Below are 24,421 nucleotides of genomic sequence, written 5' to 3' on the forward strand. Positions count from 1 at the left end.
TGTTAGCCTGCGTACAGACATACAGACAATCTCAAAAAGTTGTTGACGGATCCAGATGAAATTTTGTGGACAGTTTGGGTGTGTGACAAGGACGAACTGTTTCGATTTCGGTGAATATCCAAATACGGATCTGGATGCAAGAATTATTTAATTTTTAAAGCAATTCTTCACCATCGAGAGATGGGGCCAAAATCGACGTACAGCACGATATTTCAAAAATGTGTTGGGCCCGATATGTTCTCGTGGATCAGGCATTACCTGGCAGAGGTATGCGCTCTACCGAATGCCCTTCTAGTTTTTGTTGTTGCAATTAATTTGGATGTCGATTGAAAGTACAGGTAGAAAATCCTAACTTTTGGTTGTAATTTTGCAGCTATCCAAAGTTTGCTGGCACCTGGATGAACTCTGGGAACAAAACTATGGCTCAGAAATTATTTTCATATGGACACAATTCCTTTGGGAGGAACTTCTCAATTTTCTTGAAATTGAATCTCCGCTGGCTTTGCAAGTTTGTCAAAACGACACGAAACAACAACAGCAGCAGCAGCAGCAGCATCACAACATTAATGAACTTGACAAGAATGAGCAATCATCGTCCAAGGCTCAAACCTCCAGTACAAGGAGCTCAAAGGTTGACATCGCAGTAGATCCTCGAGCTGTTCAAGATGTTGAATCGGTGTCGGTGCTTTACGAACAGATTCTCGATTATGATCAGGCACAGCGCCAGAAAGCCTTCGATGCCAGCCTTGTTTGCTGTCAAGTGTGCTACGGTGAAAAGCTCGGCTCGGCCTGCATGCTCTTTTTGACCTGTGAACACGTGTGTTGTCGTGATTGTCTGCAAAGCTTCTTCCAAATGTGTATCGAGGATGGAAATGTGCAAAACCTGACTTGTCCAGAGCCTGGCTGTGAGTCTGTGGCGACTCCCACACAGGTCAGTGTTATATATTAGTCCTTTGCTTCGTATTAATTCACAACACTTACTTCACCATTTGCTTTGTTGTTATACTGTTGTCTCATTTGTTTGTTCTTTTTGCTTTTTCTCCTTTTTTATATTTCTCTTTCTTTCACATACTGTGTATTGTTCCATGGAAGAAAGGGAAAGGGGAGGGGGGGGCGTGGGGGAGTGGGGTCCACAGCTAACTTGTACTAAGACTTCAGTATGGACCGTGTAAGTTGTGTAGCTTGGATTTCCCCTTGTTACAGTATATTTGTCAGAAGTAGGTCATCTTGTAAAATGTGCATTGAGGAGGCCATGAGAGTTAACTTTAAAGCAGAGAATACGATTGTATTGTGTAAAACCGAGCTGTTTTCAGGCTAGACCAGGTGAGGACTTGTGGACACAAAAGGCACTAAGTGTTCCGCACTTCAAAGAAACCACCATTCCAAATTGTTGGGCCAGTGGACAGTAAGCCATGGCTGGAAGGTCAGCTGCAGACCCTGGAGGGGGGTTGGGGGGGGGGAGAGCGCAAAGCTTTTGTACAGGGTGGGGCGGCCCAAAAGATCGACACCACCCATGAGCAGTGGGTGGCCATCTTACGGGACCCACTGCCTGTGAAGGTGGTCCCAGAGTTTAAAGGGCTGTGGCTGTGCTGCGCGTAGCAGTTGGACCTGGACCTTGAAGAGCAATGTCTCTCTCCTTCCCTCTGCTTGGTCACCCTCTTGTCAACGTCCCACATTGTGATTGTTCCTCGATGCCATTCTTTGTGCCCCACCCTGCACTTCGCCTTCTCCCACACTGCCCTTGTGTCACATCATTCTACAGCCACAAACTAGCTCGTGCTAGCCTAAAGTCCTCGCCTGTTCCCCTTTGTTGTGCGAATCCGGAATTGTAGTGCCTTTCGCGGGTTAGGCCTCAGTGTTCATTGTATATAAGATTGCATGTTGCCTCTATCCTGGAATGGCCTACATGTCCACATTATTAAACAAAGGATGCTCCAGGCAGTTTAACCAACACTTGCAGAGGTTTAAATGACTTTTTCTTTATCTTCAAATACTCCAAGTGTGACGGCAAAAACCGTGCCTTTTCAAAAAACGACCAAATGTCCCGCCAGCCAGGGAAGAGCCACCCTCGTCCTCTGCAGCGGAGGTGAGCCAACACGAGGGCGGAGCATAAATTTGCACGAGGCAACACACGGACGGAGCATAATACATATTTACATTCAAACATGGTTGCATCACACACTCAACCCTACGTGTCTGTTGGCCACCAGATCTGGACTGTTTATTGAGCATCTTGCTGACCCTTTTCCCAATAATACTTTGTAAATCAACCCCTTTTTAATTATAAAAAGAATTTTCCTGCTTTCCTACATTCCCATGTGAACAAACATGTTGGGTTCACTTTCCTTTGGGTGACCCTGAGGGAATAGTTAATATTATTTGAAGGAAGTAACTCGATCTCTTTCAATTATTTGCAAGGGGGTCTTGTATCCCCTGCTCAGTCATTCCATGCCAACAGAGGCCATCTGATGCGACTACTGTATATGTACGTGTATATATATATATATATATATATATATATATATATATATATATATATATATATATATATATATATATATATATATATATATATATATATATATATATATATATTGGACCATGCGAACAATTTCAAGAAGAAATATATATATATATATATATATATATATATATATATATATATATATATATATATATATATATCTTTTATATATATATATATATATATATATATATATATATATATATATATATATATATATATATATATATATATATATATATATATATATATATATATATATATATATATATATATATATATATATATATATATATATATATATATATATATATATATATATATATATATATATATATATATATATATATATATATATATATATATATATATATATATATATATATATATATATATATATATATATATATATATATATATATATATATATCTTTTATATATATATATATATATATATATATATATATATATATATCTTTATATATATATATATATATATATATATATATATATATATATATATCTTTATATATATATATATATATATATATATATATATATATCTTTATATATATATATATATATATATATATATATATATCTTTATATATATATATATATATATATATATATATATCTTTTATATATATATATATATATATCTTTTATATATATATATATATATATATATATATATATATATATATCTTTTATATATATATATATATATATATATATCTTTTATATATATATATATATATATCTTTTATATATATATATATATCTATATATGTCGTAGTGTATATTTGTTTGTCCTCGTAACTCGAGAACTATGCATCACAGAGCAAAACTAAAGGTATATTCGGAATCAGCACATCTCAAAGGTACTACAGCACACCTCAGATGTTAAAAAAACGGAAAAAAAATTCGTCGTTTTTATTTTATTTCATTTTTTTTAATGGCCGTTTCAATTTTCCTGCCGTAATTGATTGATTTTCCGTGTCGCGACTTTTTTAAATTCACAACCTGATCAAAATAAGACAAAGACAGACCAGTGGACGTTTACAAAGTTTCTGATCAAAATTTGACTTTCTGATTTTAGATGCTCCGAAAAAGGAAGAGCTCTATTGGTCCCAAGGCAGCTGCAGCGAAGCGAAAACACACTAAGAGACAAAATGACACTGAAGAGGAGCGATCAGCCAGGCTCAATGAACAGTCACAGCGGCAACAGCAGTGCCGAGCAAATGAGACCGAGGAAGAGTGTGATGCAAGACTTGAGGCAATGCGTCATTAGACCGGGCATAAGAGCACAACAATGCCAACAGGGTGGCATTCATGTATGACCAGGCTGACCCAACAACTCATGCAGACATCGGCCGAATGGACCAAGTCTGCACCCACTGCTCTGCTTACAAGTTCAAGGGAGAGACCAAGGGTGTGGGCTGCAGCGATGACAAGGTCATAGTTGAGCCCTCTCCTGCCCTTCCTCCTTTGCTGAAGGAACTTCTCTCAGGCGAAGGTCCCCTCAGCAAGCACTTCCTTGACAACATTCGGACGTATAACGGCAGCTTTGCGATGACGAGCTTCGGGCACAAGGAAGCTGAAGTCCAGGGCTGGAACCCGAGCTTCCAGATCCAAGGTCAAGTGTTCCACCGCATTGGCAGCCTGCTCCTGCCTGAAGAGAGCCAGCCAAAGTTCCTACAGGTTTACTTCCTGGACTCGCACGCCAATGAGCTGTCTGCCAGGAACCACAGCGGCCTCAAACCACACATCTTTGAGATGCTCATAAAGTGGTTTCATGAGAATAACCATCTGGTTCGTGAGCTCAAGACTACAAGAGATGTACTTGCAGAAGGAGGCAACTCTGAAGAGCGCCTGATCATCATCAGAGAGAACAAGCGACCTCAAGGAGAGCACACACGCCGCTACAATGCCCAGTCTGCACCAGAAGTCACCATCCTAATGGACAATGAGCCAACAGAACCCAGAGACATTGTCCTCAGACTTCCTGATGGGGGCACTTAAAAGGATCAGTGAGCTGCATGCATCTTATGATGCACTCCAGTATCCCATAGTGTTCCCATATGGAACAGATGGCTACAGCATCCATCTAGTGGCCAGGACTGCTACTGGACAGGATGGACAAAAACTCACACAGCTGCAGTACTACAGCTACCACATCATGATGAGAGAGGGCAACCACATACTGCAGATGCGACGACTCTTTCAGCAGTTTCTGGTCGATGTCTACTGCAAGATCGAGACAGAGCGACTGGGCTTTATCCGCCGGGAGCAAAAGAACTTGCTTACTGGTAACTTTTACACCGTGGTAAACGCTTACTGGTAACCACCGTGACAGCCTTATGATCAGCGATGGTGACCCTCACAATGTTGGACAAAGGGTGGTCCTTCCAGCAACATACACCGGTGGGCCGAGATGGATGCATGAGAAACAGCGTGATGCCATGGCCTATGTGTGTCGCATGGGAAGGCCTGACTTCTTCATCACGATGACCACGAATCCCAAATGGACCGAGGTCCAAGAAAACCTCCTGCCAGGACAAGAGCCTCACGATCGCCCAGACATCATTGCCTGTGTCTTTCGCCAAAAGAACAAGAAGCTCATGGAGCTACGAAAGAAGGGAGCTTTTGGGAAGATGAGAGCCTTCCTGTACACCATTGAGCACCAGAAGCGTGGTCTTCCTCATGCCCACATCCTCCTGTGGGTCACTTCAGAGGACAAGGTCAAGCCCAAAGACATTGACCTGGTCATCAGTGCTGAGATTCCCAACAAGGAGCAAGATCCATTGCTGCAGAAGATGGTCATGGCACACATGATCCACGGTCCATGCGGAAACCTCAACCGGAACAGCCCTTCATGAAGGACCACAAGTGCTCAAAGGATTTCCCAAAGCCATTCCTGCAGAGCACTGAGCAAGTAAATGACAGCTACCCCAAGTATCGCCGTTTCAAGCCAGAAGATGGTGGTCACACCGGTGAGATAAAGATGCGCCAGCAGGGAAAACGGGTGGTACAGGTAGTCACCAACCAGTGGGTGGTACCCGACAACCCGTTCCTCCTCTGCCGATTCAATTACAACATCAACGTTGCTGTTGATGCTGGAGCAGATCTCAACAAGTATGTCACCAAGGGAACTGATCAGGCATTGTTTGAACTGCAGTGAGCCAATGAGGAGGCCGGAAATCGTCAAGTGGATGAGGTAGCTCAGTTCCAGAATGCACGCTACGTCAGCAGCAGCGAGGCAGTCTGGAAGATCCTGGAGCACCCAATTTCCGAGCATCTCCCTCCAGTCATTGGCCTAGCCGTCCACCTTGAGAATGGCCAGCGAGTCTACTTCAATCTGGACAATGCCGTCGAGAGGGCACAGTGACCACCACCAGCCACTACGCTGACTGCCTTCTTCGACCTCTGCAGTAATGACCATTTTGCCAAGACGCTCAAATACCACGAGGTGCCCGAGTACTACACGTGGGACAAGTCATGCAAGGAATGGGCCCACTGCAAGCGAGGAGAGGTGGTCAAAGGTCCACATGCAATCTGGAAGGCTCCGGCAATTGGCCGCATCTACAGCATCAGTCGGCAGGGGGACTTATTACATTCAACTTCTCTTGACTGAAATCTGTGGCCCCTCCTCCTTCACTGCTCTGAGAACTGTGGATGGCCAGGAATTGTCCTTCCATGAAGCCTGTCTCGCAAGGGGACTCCTGGAAAATGACCAGCACCTCCACCTTGCTATGGAGGAGGCAAGCATCAGCCAGTCTGCACCAAACCTCAGGAGTCTCATGGCAGTCATCCTCACCACCTGTTTCCCTAGCAATCCACACACACTCTGGGATCAGTTCCGTGACCTACTCTCTGAAGACTACCTGTTCCAGCACTGTCACAATGTTGGCAATCCTGATGCTGACTACAACGAGGAGGTCTATAACTTGCACTTTGCTCCCTGGAGGACAAGGTGATCATGATGGGCGGCCGTCATCTCAGTTCAAATCACCTACCTACACCAGAGAGGGGCACAGAAGATAGGCTCTCGAGAGAGTATTTCAGGGAAGTGGACTACAACCAAGAGCAGTTGGCTGTCCAGGCTGATGACCTCCAACACCACCTGACAGATGACAAGTGTCAGGTCCACGATGCAGTCCTTGAACTGGTACAGCAAGGTAGAATCATCAATGGCAACAGGAGCAGCAACATCTTCCTCGATGCACCGGGAGGCACAGGTAAGAGGTCATCAACACGATACTGAAAAAGATTCGCTCAGGAGGCAAGATTGCTCTTGCTACTGCGTCCAGTGGAATTGCCGCAACACTGCTCCAGGGAGGACGAACGATACACAGCACCTTCAAGATCCCACTCGACACGCAACTCAAAGAGCAGCCAACATGCAGCATCAAGCGTGGAACAGCATTGGCCAAGGTCATCAAGGATGCTGCAGCCATCATTGTAAATGAGCCCCCGATGACTCAAGTCAGCCTACGAAGCTGTAGACCGCACACTGCAGGACATCACAGGAGTCCAGCAACCCATGAGAGGCATCCCCACACTGCTCTGCGGAGACTTCCGGTAGATCCTTCCAGTGGTCAAGAGGGGCACCAGATCCAACATTGTCAATGTCAGCCTGAGGACGTCCCACCTGTGGTGCAATGTGACTGTCAAGCATCTGACCACAAACATGCGAGCTCACCTGTCTGGCGATGAAGGAGCCACCAACTTCTCCAAGCTGCTCCTGGAAATTGACAATGGACAGATCCCATTTGCGGCCGAACCAGACACTATCGCAATTCCTCCTGGACTGGACAAAGTCGTCTCCACACTAGAGGAGCTCAAGGCTGAAGTCTACCCTTGTTTAACCACAAATGGAGTCAGGTCTGAGTGGCTGGCTGAGCATACAATTCTCTCTCCGCTGAACACCAATGTCAACCAGCTCAACAACTGGGGGCATGCGGGAACGCCCAAGTGGGCATGCAGACCCTCGACCGGTCACCCGGGCACGGCCCGAGGGTTTTTGCAGGACGATTCACGTGCCAATTTCGGTGTGGGTGATTCATGTCATCTCGTGGGGTCGGAGCGGAATATTCCCGCTGTCGGATGGCCTTGCCGGAAACTAAGTGAGGTGGTTTCCGGCCAAAGTTGGCGGGCCATGTGAGGTGACTGGGCCAATCGGAGCGCCCGATTTGGGTGATGACGTTTTGATTCGGCATGGCCCCTCCCCCCGAGCTGCGGGTCCAATAAAGGTCGGGGCAGTCTCGCTTGCCTCTCTCTTTCCCAACCTCGCCTTGCCTCATCGACACCGCCATGACCCGCCTCCTGCTGCCCGGGCTCTGCATCCTCGTGTCTGCCCACACGACGTCGACCCCACCCGCCTACTTGGTCCCGCCTACCACTCCACTCTCTCACTCTGGACTCAGCCCCTTCTCAACTCAAGCTCCTTTCACGAACAGTCTCCACATGTGCGGCTGAAGCCAGAGACGATGCGCCCATTGTTGGGTACCGCACCACAGAGCATCCCCCCTCCCCGAAACGTATTGGTGGCGCGTCACGCTATCGGGTGCAAAGGTACCGAGATCATAGCCTCAACTCCCCTCCCATGCTGGTTGCAAAACTCTCTCTTCATCGGTGTGTGCGTGCGCGCGCGTGCTGGTGCCTGGTTGCTTAAGTTAGACTGCAGAAGATTGTTATTATTATTATTGTTATTAATTTCACGTTAAGTTTGCTCTGTGTCCCCTTTTGTAAGTTGACTGTTGATAAATCATTATTAGGAATGTTCCCTGCTCGTTTTCATCTTTTCTTCCATTGATCCAGCATGGTCCGAATCCTACTTTAGCCGGGACTTTATCCCCAACGATCCGTTCCTTTTGGCTGGTACGTCTTTGGCAGTCGCTCGGCTGCATCCGATCCGGTAGTGATCCGGTTCGGACAAGGCGTACCGAGGGCATGTTCCCCGGTAATTAAATCGCGTGATTAATTAGGTAACCTGATTAACCCCGAGACGGAAGGACCCGAGGTCACGCGGTTGAGTTATTGGCATCTACGGTCGGTTAAGCGATCCGTGTGCGACGGCCTACAATTCCGGGAAGTCTGGTGGGAACCGACATAGCTTCCCCCACATTCTCACCCGACCCCCGGCCCGCAACAATATATATATATATATATATATATATATATATATATATATATATATATATATATATATATATATATATATATATATATATATATATATATATATACACGCTGCCTTACCTTGCCCTCCCTCCCTCCACTCTCGCACCCCTCCTCTCTCCCTCACCTCCTTCTTACACCCCCCCCCACCCTTAATATTCCCATCAGCGAAACGATGTGTTGTATTTGCCAATATCTATACTAACTAGATGGTATTCATAGAATACATACCCTGCACAGTCTTGAGAAGGACTTTGTATGAGCCAACTCTTTTGTTTTTTACCTCTACCACTGAAGGTGGATGGAGGTTATGTTTTCACCCCTGTTCGTGTTTGTCTGTTTGTTAACAAAATATCTCAAAAAGTTGTGGACGGATTCAGAAGAAACTTGGTGGGCAGGTTGGGTATGTGACAAGGAAGAATTGATTATATTTTGGTGAAGATCCGGATCCTGATATCAGAATTTTTTAAGTGATTCTTCACCATTGAGTGATGAGCCTAAAGTGATACATAGCATGATATCTCAAAAAGTTAAGTACGGATTTTGACGAAACCTGGTGGGCACGTTGAGTGTGATGAGGACAAACTGATTAAAATTTAGTTCAGTTCCAAATCTAGATCCGGCTTATCGGTGGGATACAAAACGTAAACTAATCAGCTTGGCGGAGGTATGCACTCTACCGAGTGCCCTTTGAGTAATTATTTATTTTTTTCCAAATGTGGTTCAAAACTGTGAAAATTTATTTTTGGGAGGAGGGAGGGGAAGGGGAGGGAGTCCAGAGGGGGATGAGATGGGAAGGGGTGGGAGGAAGGACCCAGCGTTTCCCGGCAACGCTATGTACCATTGCAAGTAAATGATCCAATATTCAGTTTCTTTGTCAGAAGAATTATGTGAACCTTTACATTCAATAACTGGTGACACCCCATTGTGCAGCAATAACTTCAACCAAACGTTTCCTGTAACTCTTGATCAGTCCTGCAAATCTGCTTGGAGGAATCTTAATCCCTTCCTCCTTTACAGAACTGCTTCAACTCAGATATTTGTGGGTTTTCTTACATGAGCTGCTCACTTCAGGTTCTGTCAACATTTCAGTTGGGTTAAGGTCAGGACTTCACAAAGTAAATCCCTATTTGTGATGAGTTGTGGTGGAAAACCACAAAGTAAATCCCTTATTTGTAACTAGTTGTGGTGTAAAACCACAAGGTAAATCCCTTATTTGTAACTCGTCAGGTCAAGTCAGGTATGGTTGTTTTTTAGTTGTTATTTTCGCCACCGAAGTTAGAGACAAATTCAGACGAAATTTGTTGGACAGGTTGGGTGAGTAACAACCACAAACTGTTTATGTTTTGGTGAAGATCCAGATCCGGAAACTCAAATTTTTCAAGTGATTCTTCACCATTGAGAGATGGAGCCAAAAACGATATGTATCACGGTATTTCAAAAAGTTGTGGAAGGATTATGACAAAACTTGGTGGATGAATTGGCGAGTTTAGAAGAACAAGCTGATTAGATTTTGGTTCAGGTCCTGATATGGTGCAGATCCGGCCTATCAGTTAACGTAACAAACCATTAACTGTTCAGCCTGGCAGAGGTATGCGCTCTACCGAGTGCCTTTCTAGTTAAGGTTTTTTTTTTTCTTCTTTGATCAAAATGTTCATCATGTGTCACATGGTCTGGCAGCCATATTTGATGAAAATCCTGTTCAACTTTCAAGACAATCGCTTGAAAATTGTCAATTTTAGAAATTTTGGCCTATGTTGACCTCAAAAATAGTTGGTGGTTGAATTCAGTGGCCTGAAATGCAAATTATCTTCAAATTTTAAATCAATAGGATGAAAACTGAGGATTTTAGAAAAGTGGCTGATGTTGACCTTTGGCCTATGTTGACCTCAAGAGTGACTGCTATATCACATGGTCATATGACATGTGGGAAAGTCTCAATTTCCTCCACTGAATGGTTTTCGATGTATGTTCTTAACAAAATGCAGACATGTACGACACTTGCATATGACGTCCATACGTCCACTCCCGATCGCTTTATCGTGCTTTTCGTTTCGCGAGCGCAGGGTAATGCGTGCGTGCGTGCGTGCGTGTGTCTCCTCCATAACTCCAAAACCATAAAACCTAGTTGCTTGAAATTTTGCATGCATATTAAGGGAACTCCTAGGAAGTGCAAGAGTGAAAATTGGATGTTTGGGTTAATTGAAACACCCCTTTTGAAGATAATGGCATTATTTAATTATATCCTTAATCACACGATCCTCAGCCACCTCGCTGTCTGGGGTCTTAAAGCATATCCTGGGTCACCTCACTGGGGTCTGAAGCCGCCATATTTTTCGGCCTGCTCAACCACACCTTGACTTGGAACGCCACAACGATGTCTTCACCATAGTTTTTTTTTTCACTTTCCTCACTCGTATTATCGAATGCCTGTTCATCATAGCTACGAATCGCGAGGTACATTGCAATGCTTATAAACGCCCGGAGACTCCAATGTTCGTGGCTTTATTTCATTTCCGCACATACCATAACCTCAATATCTCTTAAACCAAGTCCAATTCCAAAATATAAGCTCCAGAATTGAACTTAGCAGCAATTCTGGCTGCTAAAAAGTGTTCATTGCTCTAATTTGGACATAGCTACCACTTGCCAAGTCAGCCATCCTTATCAACCATTTAATTGGAGTGCTCGCTTGAGTGCTTAAGCCGCTTGCCGAGTCCCCTCCAGTGGACGGCGGTACAGTTCATGTCTCGATTGGGATGTACAGTCAGCAGTTGCGACAAGGTAGAGCTACATATATGGGTATATTTGGATCTGTAATTTAGGGACTCTGCTTGTGCGTGCATGTGTGTTTGCCTGCATGCTTGGTTCGGCTGGTGCCGTGGTGGCAAAGTTTCATCTTGTATCTTGAAGGTGTTAACTTTGAACCTCATGAGCGTACGAGCGATCACGTTTTCCTTTGTCCTCGTGACTGTTTTTGAAGCAATTGGTTATTGTGTATGATTTGGTGTGCTTTACAAAGGTTAAATGGTTTCTCTTTGTGAGTTTTAATGGTGGTTATTTCCGGACATGTCCAGATGGTGGTGGTCCCCGGGCGGACCCTCCCTCCTCACTGCTTTACCTTGCCCTCCCCTCACACTACCTTACCTTGCCCTCCCCTCACACTGCCTTCCCTTGATGTATCTTGACGGTGGTTATCTGTGGACTTGTCTGGACAGACCCTCCCCTCACACTGCCTTCCCTTGCCCTCCTCATGTTGCCTTCCCTTCACTTCCCTCATGCTGTCTTCCCTTGCCCTCCCCTCGTGCTGCCTTCCCTTGCCCTCCCCTCATGATGCCATCCCTTGCCCTCCTCTCATGCTGCCTTCCATTGCCCTCCTCTCATGCTGCCTTCCATTTCTCTCCTCTCATGCTGCCTTCCATTGCCCTCCTCTAATGTTACCTTCCATTGCCCTCCTCTCATGCTGCCTTCCATTGTCCTCTCATGCTGCCTTCCATTGCCCTCCCCTCATGTTGCCTTCCCTTTCCACACCTCTCTTCACTCCCCTCCCTTCTCGCTCTCCCTCTCTCCCTCCCCTCCTTCTTACTCCCCCCCTCCCCTCCAATATTCCCGTCAGCTAAGCGATGGGTTGTATTGTTGTAGTGCCGGATTCGGGGGCGAGGAATGACCGCAAGATGGAGCAGTTGGGCCGTCTCCCACCGAACACCCGGAATTGAAGGTCGTCACCCCGGATAACTCCGAAGTCGACGGGTTGCTTAATCGACCGTGGATGCCAATATTTCAACCGCGTAGCGTCGGGTTATTCGTCTTTAGCCAAAATACCTGTCACTTCATGATTTAAACTACAGGGGAAGCCATACCCTCGGCCTGCTTTGTCCGAACCGAGTCGCTGTTACCGACTCGGATCCGGCGTAACCGAGCGGGAATTACCAAAGCCGGCCGGCCCAAATAACAATTTACGGAACAATCGGCCTCACTATAACTCAAACCCGAACCATGCTCGGCCATTGGGAGAAAGCACAGAAAACGAGCTGGTACATTTACCAAGAGGGTTTATTTTACAAATAATAATCAGGGATGGAGACACAGAGCAGGGTTAAACAGACTAAAATGCAATGTACAATAAGCAAGGTACTTGTGCAGTTCTACTTGTAAGACTGGCCACAGACACACACACACCCAAAAAGAAATGGCGCCAACTGGCCTTTATTCGGACCCACCAGCCGTGGAGGATAGGCAAGCTGGGGGTTAGAGTTTGGCTGGGTACCTGGCTTCCTCGTGAGGTTTTACCGACCCGCACTTGTGGAGCTCGGAGTCAGTGGAAGGGAACGGGGATCCCCAGCTCAAGCGCTCCAACACAACCCACCACAGTGGGACTCGAACCCACGAACCAGGATCCTACGAACGACCCGGCCAGCCACGGACGAGGACCGACGACCAGGAGAGCCCAGCAGACCAGAAGCAAGGAACGACCTCCAAGGAACACCCCCCTGGATACAGCTCGCGATCCTTCTTATCCCTCCCCCGTGCGGGGTGGAGGGATCCGCTCTCGGGTAACTCGCCTCCGGATTGGACGAGGCGTTTCGGGTGTCGTGGTGGCCAGCCGTGATTGGAGGAGGAGGGGCGTGTCGGCATCTCGGTGCTCCTCCCCCGAGAGAGGCTCTTTTGCCTTCCCCAGTGTCGACAGGGGAGACATTCTTTTTTTATGGGGCTGAGTCAGAGCTCCGAGGCGAGGGGGCTCCAACCACGTCCATAGTCAGAAACACGTGCGTTATGGCGCCGTGGTGTGAAGTGAAAGTTGGGTGGGTGAAGCGCTTGTTCGCCCGCAGAGTGGGAGGAGGAGTGAAGTGAGGATTTTGTTGGCGTTGGTAGATTTAAAGATTTAAAAAACCTGACTATAAAAGAAACCCGCAGCGCACACATGAAATTAACCCATTAGACAAAGGAGAGGGATTCTAACTATTCACATATACTGAACGAGATAACTGAACTATGGGGCTGCTGACTGTCTGTGTGCAAAAGGGTTCCAAATTCGTAACAGTATTTGCTAGTATATGTATTAAAAAAAAAAAAAACCTTTCATGAGGAAGTTGTTATCCAGGAATTGTGTACTTCTACATAACGTCGTCCATCTCTCAGGTGCGGCAGCTGGTTGATGAGCAACTTTTTGCACGCTACGATCGACTGCTCCTGCAGGCAACTCTTGACGTAATGGAAGACGTCGTGTATTGCCCACGGACGTTCTGCCAGACACCGGTCATGCTTGAGCCCGGAGGCACCATGGGTCGCTGCCCTGTATGCAGCTTTGCATTCTGCCCTATCTGCCGCCAGTGTTTTCATGGTATCTCCAAGTGTCGTATAAGTGAAGGTTTGTTGCTTTCCAAAATGCCCTTTTACTTTTAATATTCCTTGAACTAGCAAATACAACCTGTCACTTCTCTGATGGGAATTTTGAGGAGGGGGGGGGTGAAAGAGAAAGAGGGAGGGGGGGGTGAAAGAGAAAGAGAGAGGGGTGTAGAAAGAGAGAGGGGTGTGGAGAGAGAGAGGTGGAGAGAGGGGTGTGGAGAGAGAGAGGTGTAGAGAGGTGGAGAGAGAGAGAGGTGGAGAGAGAGAGAGAGGTGTAGAGAGGTGGAGAGAGAGAGAGAGAGGTGTAGAGAGGTGGAGAGTGAGAGAGAGATAGTGAGAGAGAGAGTGAGAGAGAGTGAGAGAGAGTATGAATGAATTCATTCCAGCAGATGTAACATCCAGTTTAATGGCAAACACATTGATGATCACCCTGCCAGTGAAACAACGGGATGACAGTCTATAGCTGGGTCGGGATTCGAACCCACACTCGATAGCTTAGAGCGAGTGTGCATACCTCTCGGCTATGTTGACGAAATGTTTCTTTTTATTTATTTATGCCGAAGTGCGGGATCGTTTTACGGAAGATCGTACAAAAATGGGAACCATGTAACGAAAATTGCACATTTTCAGTAAGCCAGCAACCTCCCGATACAACGCAGGGCCAATGCAGGCGAGTGGCCCCTCAACATTGTTCAAGTCGCTTGATATACAGTAATCAGATATAGTGCGAATATTGTAGAGCACTCGCCAAGTGGCTGAAGCATTTTAACAAAATGGCTGATAAGGAACAGCTAGTTTAGCAAGCGTTTAGTGATCGCCGAACCATCATGTTAAACACACACCTCCTGGAGACGCGCAAAATATTAAATATGTCCAATTTGGACAAATGGACACTTTTCTAGTGGTTGGAACCGCTGCCAAGTTCAATTCTGGAGCTTAAATTTTGTAATTCGGCATAGTTTAAGAGATTCTAACTGTTATGGCATGTGTAGAAATGAAATAAAGCCACGTACGCTAGTGTATGGGTGTTTATAAGCATTTCAATGCATCCAGTGATTCGTAGGTATGATGATCAGGTATTTGATAATATGAGTGAGGAAAGTGGGAAATTTTTTTTTGGTTGAGACATGCATGGTTGAGACCCCAACGAGGTAACCTTGGATGTGCCTCGAGGGAGAGTGAGGTGGCCAATGATGTGCCTCATAAAGGAAATAATTAAAAATATACCGTCAGAGATGGGGAATCCCCCGCCATTGAATGAAAAAGGTCATACATATTCCAGATAATGAGGGAGGTGAATTGGAAACAAGACACCAATTGGTCATCATCTCGAAAACGTTCCCCAGGTGTGAGGAACGTAGTAACCAAAAATAATTGAAATCAGATAAGCGGTTTTCCATTTATTACAAAAAACATTTTTTCAAGATGGCCGCCCTAGTCGGCCATCTTGGATCCGGCCACGCCCAAAATCAATCGGGTTCTTCCTTTTCAGGTGGTACATGTGTGACCCAAATTTCAAATCGATATGGCGAACAGTTTATGAGTTATCGCACTCACAGCTATAAATGTTGATGGACAGACGGACGGACAGCTGGACGCCCTGGGTGACAACAATATCCCCCTTCTGCCATGTGGCGGGGGATAAAAAAAGGGTTGTTTTAATTAACCCGAACACCCAATTTTCACTCTTGCGTTCTCTTGGAGTTCCCTTGGTGAGCATGCAATGTTTCTGGCTGCTAGATTTCATGGTTTTGCAGTTACGGAGGAAACGTATCCTGACATTTATTCGTATCGATGGTTACCAAGACTATCATTAAATAATGAAGAGATGTGCACAACAGTACATCTTAAGTTTCATTTTATCAGCTTAAATGTCATTTGCCATTGGCAATCGGTTCGCACTCGAAACACGCAACGGCCACAATTTGAGACAATAAATTATCTATCTATCTATATATTGTTGTGGGGCCGGGCGTCAGTCGCGAGCACAGCCACCAGATGAAGCAGTCGAGTCGGCTCGACTGATCGCCCGGAATTTAGATCGAACTTCTTCGGAAAACTCCGGAAAAGTACGGGTCCCTTTTTGGACCGAACTCGCCAATAGACAGACCACGTGGGGTAGGGTCGATTGCCAATTTCAATTTTCCTAAATACCCACGTGGTCCAACCCAATGGGGAAATTCACCCTCGACGGCACCCGTACGGAACGAGCTGCTTAGCGTACTCGTTCCGTGTGCGATCCGAGTGGTTTGATCGCCGAGTTCCGTCGGTCCCGACTACCCTGTTACCACGGCAACGACCTGGCTAACTTTCCAACACACAGCACGCTCAGTCAATGAAGGAATGGACACAAACGAGCTGAAACGTTGAACTATCGGGGTATTTATTTACAATGGGGGGGATGAGGGGAGCACATAAGGGTAGAGCTAAACCGAATATTAACGAATGCACGTATATACAGGCAAAAAGCACTTATACAATTCACTACTTAGCAGACGGGCCCACAGACACACACACTCACACACACCCAAAGAATCGGACCAAATGGTCTTTAATTGGACCTCCAGCCCAGAGGACAGCCGGGCTGAAGACCATGGTCTGTCTTGGACCTGTCCACCTCGTGTGGTCTTTGCATCGACCCGGTTACCAGCGAGAGGCGAGCCGAACCCAGGCACCGGTGAGCGACCCATGCGGTTCTTGGGAGGGGGGGGGGATGGTGTCTCGAGTGCTCGATCGTGCGGCGGAGGAGGAGGAGGAAGAAGATGACGACCAAGACCAGACAGACAGACTCCCTCGTGAGGATCCTCTGCTCCTTTTTATACTCTCCAGCGCGCTCGCTCAGTCGTCATTCGTTGTCAGGCGGGGCTCGACCTTTTGCCGTCTCACAGGCCATTTGAAGGGGTAGCCAGGCTGCCCACTGCAGTCTCTGGTTTCCTTGTGCAAGCACGGAGGTAGCCGGCTGCCGAATACAGTCCCAGGCTACTCCCTGAAATGAACTGGATGGAAGATGCAAAATACAAATGGTGCACGGGCTGCTCAATGCAGTCCCTGTGGTGTGGCTGCCTGCAGGGCAGTCCTTGCAAACACTGCACGATCCTGGCGCACATGGTGATGGATGATGAACACAGGGGCAAATGCAAGTAGGGTAGCAGGCATGGGGTTATGGCAGAGGCAGGCAAATGAGGCATAGCAAGGCAAGGCAATGCGCAACAGGCAGCTGTAGCACAAGCAGGCCGGCATCTGAAGCTGGCCGGCCTTGGGTATGGTTTCATCAGGTTTGGAGGGAGTGCGGTGGTGCCGGCCGCTCTGAAAACGGGCCCGGACCTAACCTATGGTCTCCCCCCAACCTATCGCCTTTGTCTCTGTCCATACCCATTCCCTTAATTTGCAACACAAAACAAATTTAGCCCCTTTCTATTTATTTCCCGTTTTTTTTTTCCTTATAATTACGTTTCCCTAACCCACTTTATTGTCCTTGTCTGGCTAACCTATCCTGTCAATCCTAGCCTACTCCCATCCCCTACGTTCACTTTCTGGAGGGGAATAAGGAGAGACTAGCGTCCTGTCTCGAGGCCCAATGAAGCCTCAGAATGGCCTCCTCAGAGTTCAGCAATCCAACCCAAGGTGGGTCCAGCGGCGTACGGAGCGTGACGGGATGGATGATGCAAAGGGGTACATCTCCTAACTGTCCTACTTTTTATTAACTTTAAACTACCCCGGGGTTTTCCAAAAAGCCTGTCATTTAAACTATAGGTTCAAACAACCATGATTTCCATTGCCTGTGTTGGTGTCCATTATAAATTTTGGCTGAGCCCTCGAATTTTCCTCCGTGCCCTTGCACAATTTCATGGCTGGGCAGCGTGGCTCACTTGGCAGGGATTCCCCCTCTGCCGAACTCAAACGATGGCACCCCCGGGCCCTGAGACTGTCTCCGAGCCTACCTGCTCCCTATGAACAAGGGGGGGTTGCCTTTCTTGGCATTTCCCCCTCAGATGCCCTCTTGGCACTTTGGCGCTACGGGTCCCTTTCCGAGGGTCGCCCGTGCCCACTACACTATCCCGGTCCCTTGGACCCTTGGCCTACTCTGGCCGACTATGTCGGTGCCCGGGGTGCTCACTACTCGGTACTCACCTTCCCAAGCCACGCTCCCAGCCGGTCAATTTTACTACTGCACCCCTCAAAATGGGTATCGTGCCTTCTCTCCACACCAACAACAAAACGACCTCCTTTTGGTAAATTTAACTAACCCACTAACTAACATTACACTGACCCCGGGGTCACTTGGGTGGGAATCACTCCTCCCCCCACTCAGTAGTTCGCACCATACATTCCACATTCACTCCATTCACACACTCTTGGGCCTGCTGTCCCACACTCACTCATCACACATTTGTTTTTCCTTTGAACTCACTCATACACTCCAACACTGCCATTCTGCTAACTAAATTCCCCTAACTAACTCGTGCTCCCTCGTCGTCCCTTACACTAATGCACGTTCCATTTACTCTACGTAGCTAAGCTACGTCCCTACTACACATTCCATGTCTGTCCTTATCTCAAAAATCCATTTTCTAAATCTATCCTAAATCCCTCTAACGAACCCATTCCACAGGCTCCATGAGGAACAACTCATATCCCCATGAAGCCGATCAAGCTAAACTAACCCTTCCCACTAACTAGTGCTCCGATGCCCAATCACAGGATGTTCACCACATCCTGCAGGGCCGTATACTTGGAGCGAGGCTCTTTTTTTTCTGCAGCGCCATGGTGGCAGTTTTCGGCACGCCCGTTCGTCCCTATGGGCGATACCAACGTCCTCTCCGACGGCCGATCCGTGCGGCCATGACGTCACCCTGCACATCCCAATAAGCGCTCGCTCTCGGGGAATTCCCCATGCGGGACGACGTGCGCTGTTTCCCCGGCATTCGTACCGCGAGATTCCCGCTGACGTCACCCGCGCACCGAGCCTGCGCGGTTTGTCGTGTAGTGCCGGCCAGCACGCGCGCATCGTCCCGGAAACCCGCTCCGCACGTTCCGCGAACAGAACACACGGTATGCAGCACGTGATGCCCCGGACACGCGCCACGTGGGAACCCCCGCGTTCCGAATTCACCCAACACACGCTTACATTTTAACCGTTCGCGCGACGGTCTTTCCTGAAACGCGGGACCCGCGTGGTTACCAAAATAGCTCTACGCAGCCTCTGAGGCTCACCATTCCCGTCTCCCGTCTGGACCGGTCCATCATCCATTCTCACGCCATGACACTCACACTATGCACACGTTTCAACACACTCGCTCCACTCACACTTTTTACCACACACACGGGACAATCACTTTGGGGATTCGCGCTACCACAAGGGGTCCCGGGATCTCTTTACCCCCCAAGCTGCGCGTGTACCCGTAAACCATCAGCCATCCCCTCTACCTCGTTGGGCACGACCGGACTCACCTCGTCGCGATCTGCTTCAAGGGAGCATAGCATCTCCCCTTGTTCCTTAAGGAGGCTATCCTGCTGCTCGCACCGGGTCACGACACATTCCCCAATCCAACCCCATTGTCCCTCCTTAGCTCGACCTGTGTGTGTTCGTTTGTAATTTCTTCCAATTCACCCCTGCGTCCACCAGAGGTGTCGTCCACCAGACGGCGGTCTCCTTGGGTTAACCTGAGGCGGTCCCTTCGGGTGGGTGCCTGGAATGTCCTATCCCTAAGAGAGGATGATCACCTGTCTCTGTTATCATCTGAGCTCAAGCGTTTGGACATCGGGATTGCAGCTCTCTCTGAGGTTCGGAGACCGGATTGCGGCGAGATAATGGTGGGTGGTTACACCTACTATTGGTCTGGTCGCTCTGATGGTTACCATACCCAAGGAGTTGCTGTAGCTGTGTCCAATAAGCTGACCCCAATGATAATTGAGGTAACACCGGTCAACGAGCGTATTATGAGATTAAGGATTCGTCACTCCTTAGGTGTCATTTCCCTGGTCTCTATTTATGCTCCGACTGAGGCGAGTGATCTTACCGTGAAGGATGCATTCTACGCCACACTCGAGTCTGTGGTTGATCAGTGCCCCAGACGAGATACACTTCTAGTCTTGGGGGATTTCAATGCATCGACTGGAACTGATAGGGATGGTTATGAGGTGTGTGTTGGTCCCCATGGGTCAGGAACTATGAACCAGAATAGCACTAAGTTCCTTGACTTTGCAAGAAGTCATGGACTTAGGGTGGCTGGTTCATGGTTTCAGCGCCCGCAAGCTCATCGCTGGACTTGGTATTCCAACGCTGGCGGTGTGGCAAAGGAGATTGACCATGTCCTCATTGACGGTCGTTGGAGGATGATCCAGAACTGCAGGGTCTACCGGAGTGCTCAGTTCCTCAATACTGACCACAGGCTTGTTGTAGCAACTCTAAAGCTGCACCTTAAATCCTGGAGAATGGTACCATCCCAGCCTAGGCTGGATGTTGCCAAGCTCAGGGATGAGAGAGTAGCTGAGGAGTTTGCGAACAGGCTGAGTGGACACTTGGGGGTCTGGGTGCTTTGGGGGTCCTGAAGAGTTGTGGAGCGCCTTCAAGACCACCGTCCTTGATGTTGCCGGTGGATGCCTTGGAGTTCACCGCAGGGCAAAGAAGAATTTTGTCTCTCAAGGGACACTGGATACCATTGACCAGAGTCGCAGGGCCAGGCTGAATGGCAGAGCTGAGCTGTTCAGGGAGCTGAGGCGTAAAACTGTACGTGCACTGAGGGTGGACAAGGAGGCCTATGTGCGAGGAATCTGTGAGGGGGTAGAGCATCACCTGTGGACAGGTGATTCTCGTCCCGCTTACAGGGGAATTCGCGCATTACGTTCATCCAAGCCCATCCCTCGGAGCACTGCAGTTCGAGCAGAGAGTGGTAGGCTCTTGACAGAGGAGTCTGAAGTGAAGGCCCGCTGGGCCGGTTACTTTGAGCGGTTGTACCAGGCTGATCCCCCAGCTGTCGAGTTGGACGTCAAGGGTGTTACAATCCCTGTTGCTGACCCTCGAATCAACTGTGGTCCACCATCGCTTGTGGAAACACGAGCTGCGGTGAACCAGTTGAAACGGGGCAAAGCTCCAGGGATCTGTGGCATCCATGCTGAACTTCTCAAGGCTGGTGGAAATGCTGCACTCGCGTCGTTGCATGCAGTTTTGTGCTCTGCCTGGAACACAGGCATCATGCCAACTGACTGGAAGAGGGGCCTTGTTGTCCCTCTCTGGAAAGGGAAGGGTGATCGCCAAGACTGCAACAACTACCGAGGGGTGACGCTGCTCTCAGTGCCGGGCAAGGTCTTTGCTCGGATAATTCTTGATAGGGTTCGCCACCATCTGCTTGAGCACCAGCGTCCAGAGCAGTCAGGCTTTACGCCAAAGAGGTCAACGATTGACCGTATCCTTGCTCTTCGTGTCCTCACTGAACGCAGACGAGAGTTTCGGCAGGGGCTGCTTGCAGCCTATGTTGATCTCTGTAAAGCGTTCGATTCAGTGAATCGGGATGTCCTCTGGAGGATTCTTGGTCTTCGTGGGGTGCCACCGAAACTGATCGATCTGATGTCTGAACTCTACTCTGGTACTGAGAGTGCTGTGAAGTGTGGTGGTACCGCCTCTGACTTATTTCCAGTTGTTACTGGAGTTCGTCAGGGATGTGTACTTGCCCCCACACTTTTCAGCACTTGTATGGACTGGATTTTTGGGAGGATGTCGGAGAGATCAAGTTGCGGTGCATCGTTTGGCAATGTCAAGATCTCGGACCTTGATTTTGCAGATGATGCAGTCATCTTTGCGGAGACTTTAGACATCCTCTTGGGGGCCCTCGAGGTGCTGAATGAGGAGTCGGAGCCGTTGGGATTACGGATTTCTTGGGTCAAAACAAAGATCCAGGCTTTCGGTGACATCTTGGATGCTGCTGCCCTGTCTGTGTCTGTTTGTGGTGAGGATGTTGAGGTCGTGGATAGATTCACTTACCTTGGCAGTGATATTCATGTCTCCGCAGGTTGTGAGCCGGAGGTCAATAGACGTCTGGGTCGGGCCTGGGGAGTCATGGATTCACTGGATCATGGGGTGTGGCGCTGCCGGTACCTGTGCGGGAGGACGAAAGTCCGAGTCTTCAGGTCCTTGGTACTTCCAGTCTTGCTCTATGGGTGCGAGACTTGGACTTTGACCAAGGATCTGAGACGGAGACTTAATTCCTTTGGTACCAGGTCTCTTCGGAGAATCCTTGGCTATCGCTGGTCGGATTTTGTGTCCAACGAGCGGTTGCTGAGAGAGACTCGGATGAGATTTGTTACCTGCATAGTCCGTGAGCGTCAGCTGCGGCTGTATGGACATGTGGCTCGTTTTCCTGACGCTGATCCTGCTCACCAGATTCTCTCAGCGAGGGAGTCTCATGAGTGGAGGAGGCCAGTGGGCCGACCACGTGCCTCATGGTTGCAGCAGGTTGACCATCATCTCAAGGAGATGGGGATGGGCCTGGCATCTGCCTGGGGGATGGCCAGACGGAGGCCCCTGGAGTACCGGCGGAAAGTGGACGCAGCGACGCGCTGTTCTGGCACATGCTCCCATACCTGACCTGACCCCTGCGTCTCCCTTTGTGTCTCTGTGACTTTTTCCGTCGTCCTCTCGGGTTCATTAGTTTCTTTTATTATTTCCGTCGTCTACTCGTGTCTCGCCCTACACGTTTCAGTCACCTCTTTTAATTTTTCCGTCGTCCCCTCGTGTCTCAGTTTACACGTCTCGGTCTCCCCAATTCCCGTGACTGCGTTTCTCGTCACCCCGACCTCACCCGCATCCATCGCGGGACCGACACAATTTGCACCCCCTCCTGTCGGTTCGGTCGTTCTGCCACGTGGTGCCGCCATCTTGCAATCCATTGTCCTCATTTCACCACGCACAATCGCCCTTATTGCCTTTTGCCATGCCTGGAGGTTCAACCGCATCTCACCCCGCTCTGTTTGCATATCGTCCCTCAGTGCCTGCGCATTCGCATCCATTTCGCTTCGCATTTGTTGCGCATTCATTTTCATTTCATTCATATCCTGCATCAATCGTCCCATCATTTCCATCGTCCGATCCGTGGGCGAAATTGCACGTGGGGGGCGCTCGTGCGCCGCCCCAGCCACTGCGCCCATTACAACGTCTGGGTTCGGTTGCGGGGGATGGTCGACCTGCATGGTGGTGTCCTGGGCCTCTGGTTCCTCTAACACTACACCTACCTCACTACCCACCTGCCTCAGCTCGTCTTGGCTAGATATGTCGCGTGTTGGGCTGAAGACCAGGGTCTGTCTTAGACCCGTCCACCTCGTGTGGTCTTCGCGTCGACCCATGGACCAGCGAGAGGTGAGCCGAACCCAGGCACTGGTGAGCGACCCTTGTGGTTCTTGCGGGGTGGATGGTGTCTCTCGAGCGCTCGATCGTGCGGCGGAGGAGAAGGAAAAAGATGACTACGACGACCAAGACCAGCCAGACAGAATCCCTCGTGAGGATCCTCTGCTCCTTTTTTATACTCTCTGGCGCGCTCGCTCAGGCATCATTCGTTCTCAGGCGGGGCTCGACCTTTTCCCCACTTGGCACTCTGCCAAGCGAATCGGTGGGTGGGGGCATAACCTTTCCCCGAGTGAGCACGCAGAGAATGCCGGGAGCGGAGGGTTTCTCGTCGTTCTCTGCAGAGCCGTAGTAATCCGTTGTCTCTCCATCATTGGTCGAAGGGGCGTGTCGGGCACCTTGATTCTCCGCCCCGTCCCCGATCTGCCGCGGATTCGCGAGACGTCAAGCCTTCGTTAACTCTGCCCACATTCGTGCTGACACGCACGTGAGCGATGGCGTCAGTGGGAAGAAGTGAAACGATGATGGCGGCGTTGTAGTTGTTGTTGGGGGTGCAAATAAACGAAAGAAAAAGCCTAACTATCAAAATAACTACGCAGCGCATTTACATTTAATCACCCATTAGACTCGGGGATGGATTCTAACTAGAAACACATACTTATCGAAATAACTAAGCTATAGGAACCTGAATGTCTGTGTGCTCATGGCTTCCAGATTCGCAACAATATTACTAAAACTCTCATCTTGTATGTATGTATGTATGCATGTTGCCAAAATGGTACATGATTGTGCAAAAATTTTAGGGCCACCTTACTCGCCATTCGCCTGCGGTGGTGCAGTATCAAGTTTCGTTCAAATCGGGCAACGCAAAAAACTATTAAAAAATCAATTTTTTTTTCAAAAAAAAAAAATTCAGTCAAGTACTCTTCTGGAGTATTTGATCAATGTAAACAACCTCAGAGTATAGTTCGCTGGAGCTATCTTTTTTTTTTTTCTTGAAATGATTTTTTTCATCAACCGCTGTCACAATG

At 48.2% G+C, this 24,421-nt stretch overlaps 1 protein-coding gene across 5 annotated transcripts in view; it reads left to right on the plus strand.

Moving 5' to 3' along the window:
* RNF14 (ring finger protein 14) overlaps nucleotides 1–24,421 on the plus strand; it is a 41,034-nt gene that overhangs the window by 12,412 nt on the left and 4,201 nt on the right. For all 5 annotated transcript variants that reach the window (XM_085864338.1, XM_085864336.1, XM_085864335.1 and 2 more), the window contains 2 exons: nucleotides 374–931; nucleotides 13,847–14,075. In XM_085864338.1, coding sequence (XP_085720464.1) covers nucleotides 374–931; nucleotides 13,847–14,075 — 787 coding nt within the window. The remainder of the gene's footprint in view (nucleotides 1–373; nucleotides 932–13,846; nucleotides 14,076–24,421) is intronic.

This window comes from Eptatretus burgeri, chromosome 18, assembly GCF_056783735.1.
Source record: "Eptatretus burgeri isolate ZD-2024b chromosome 18, Ebu_testis_v1, whole genome shotgun sequence".
In the NCBI taxonomy this organism is placed as follows: Eukaryota; Metazoa; Chordata; class Myxini; order Myxiniformes; family Myxinidae; genus Eptatretus; species Eptatretus burgeri.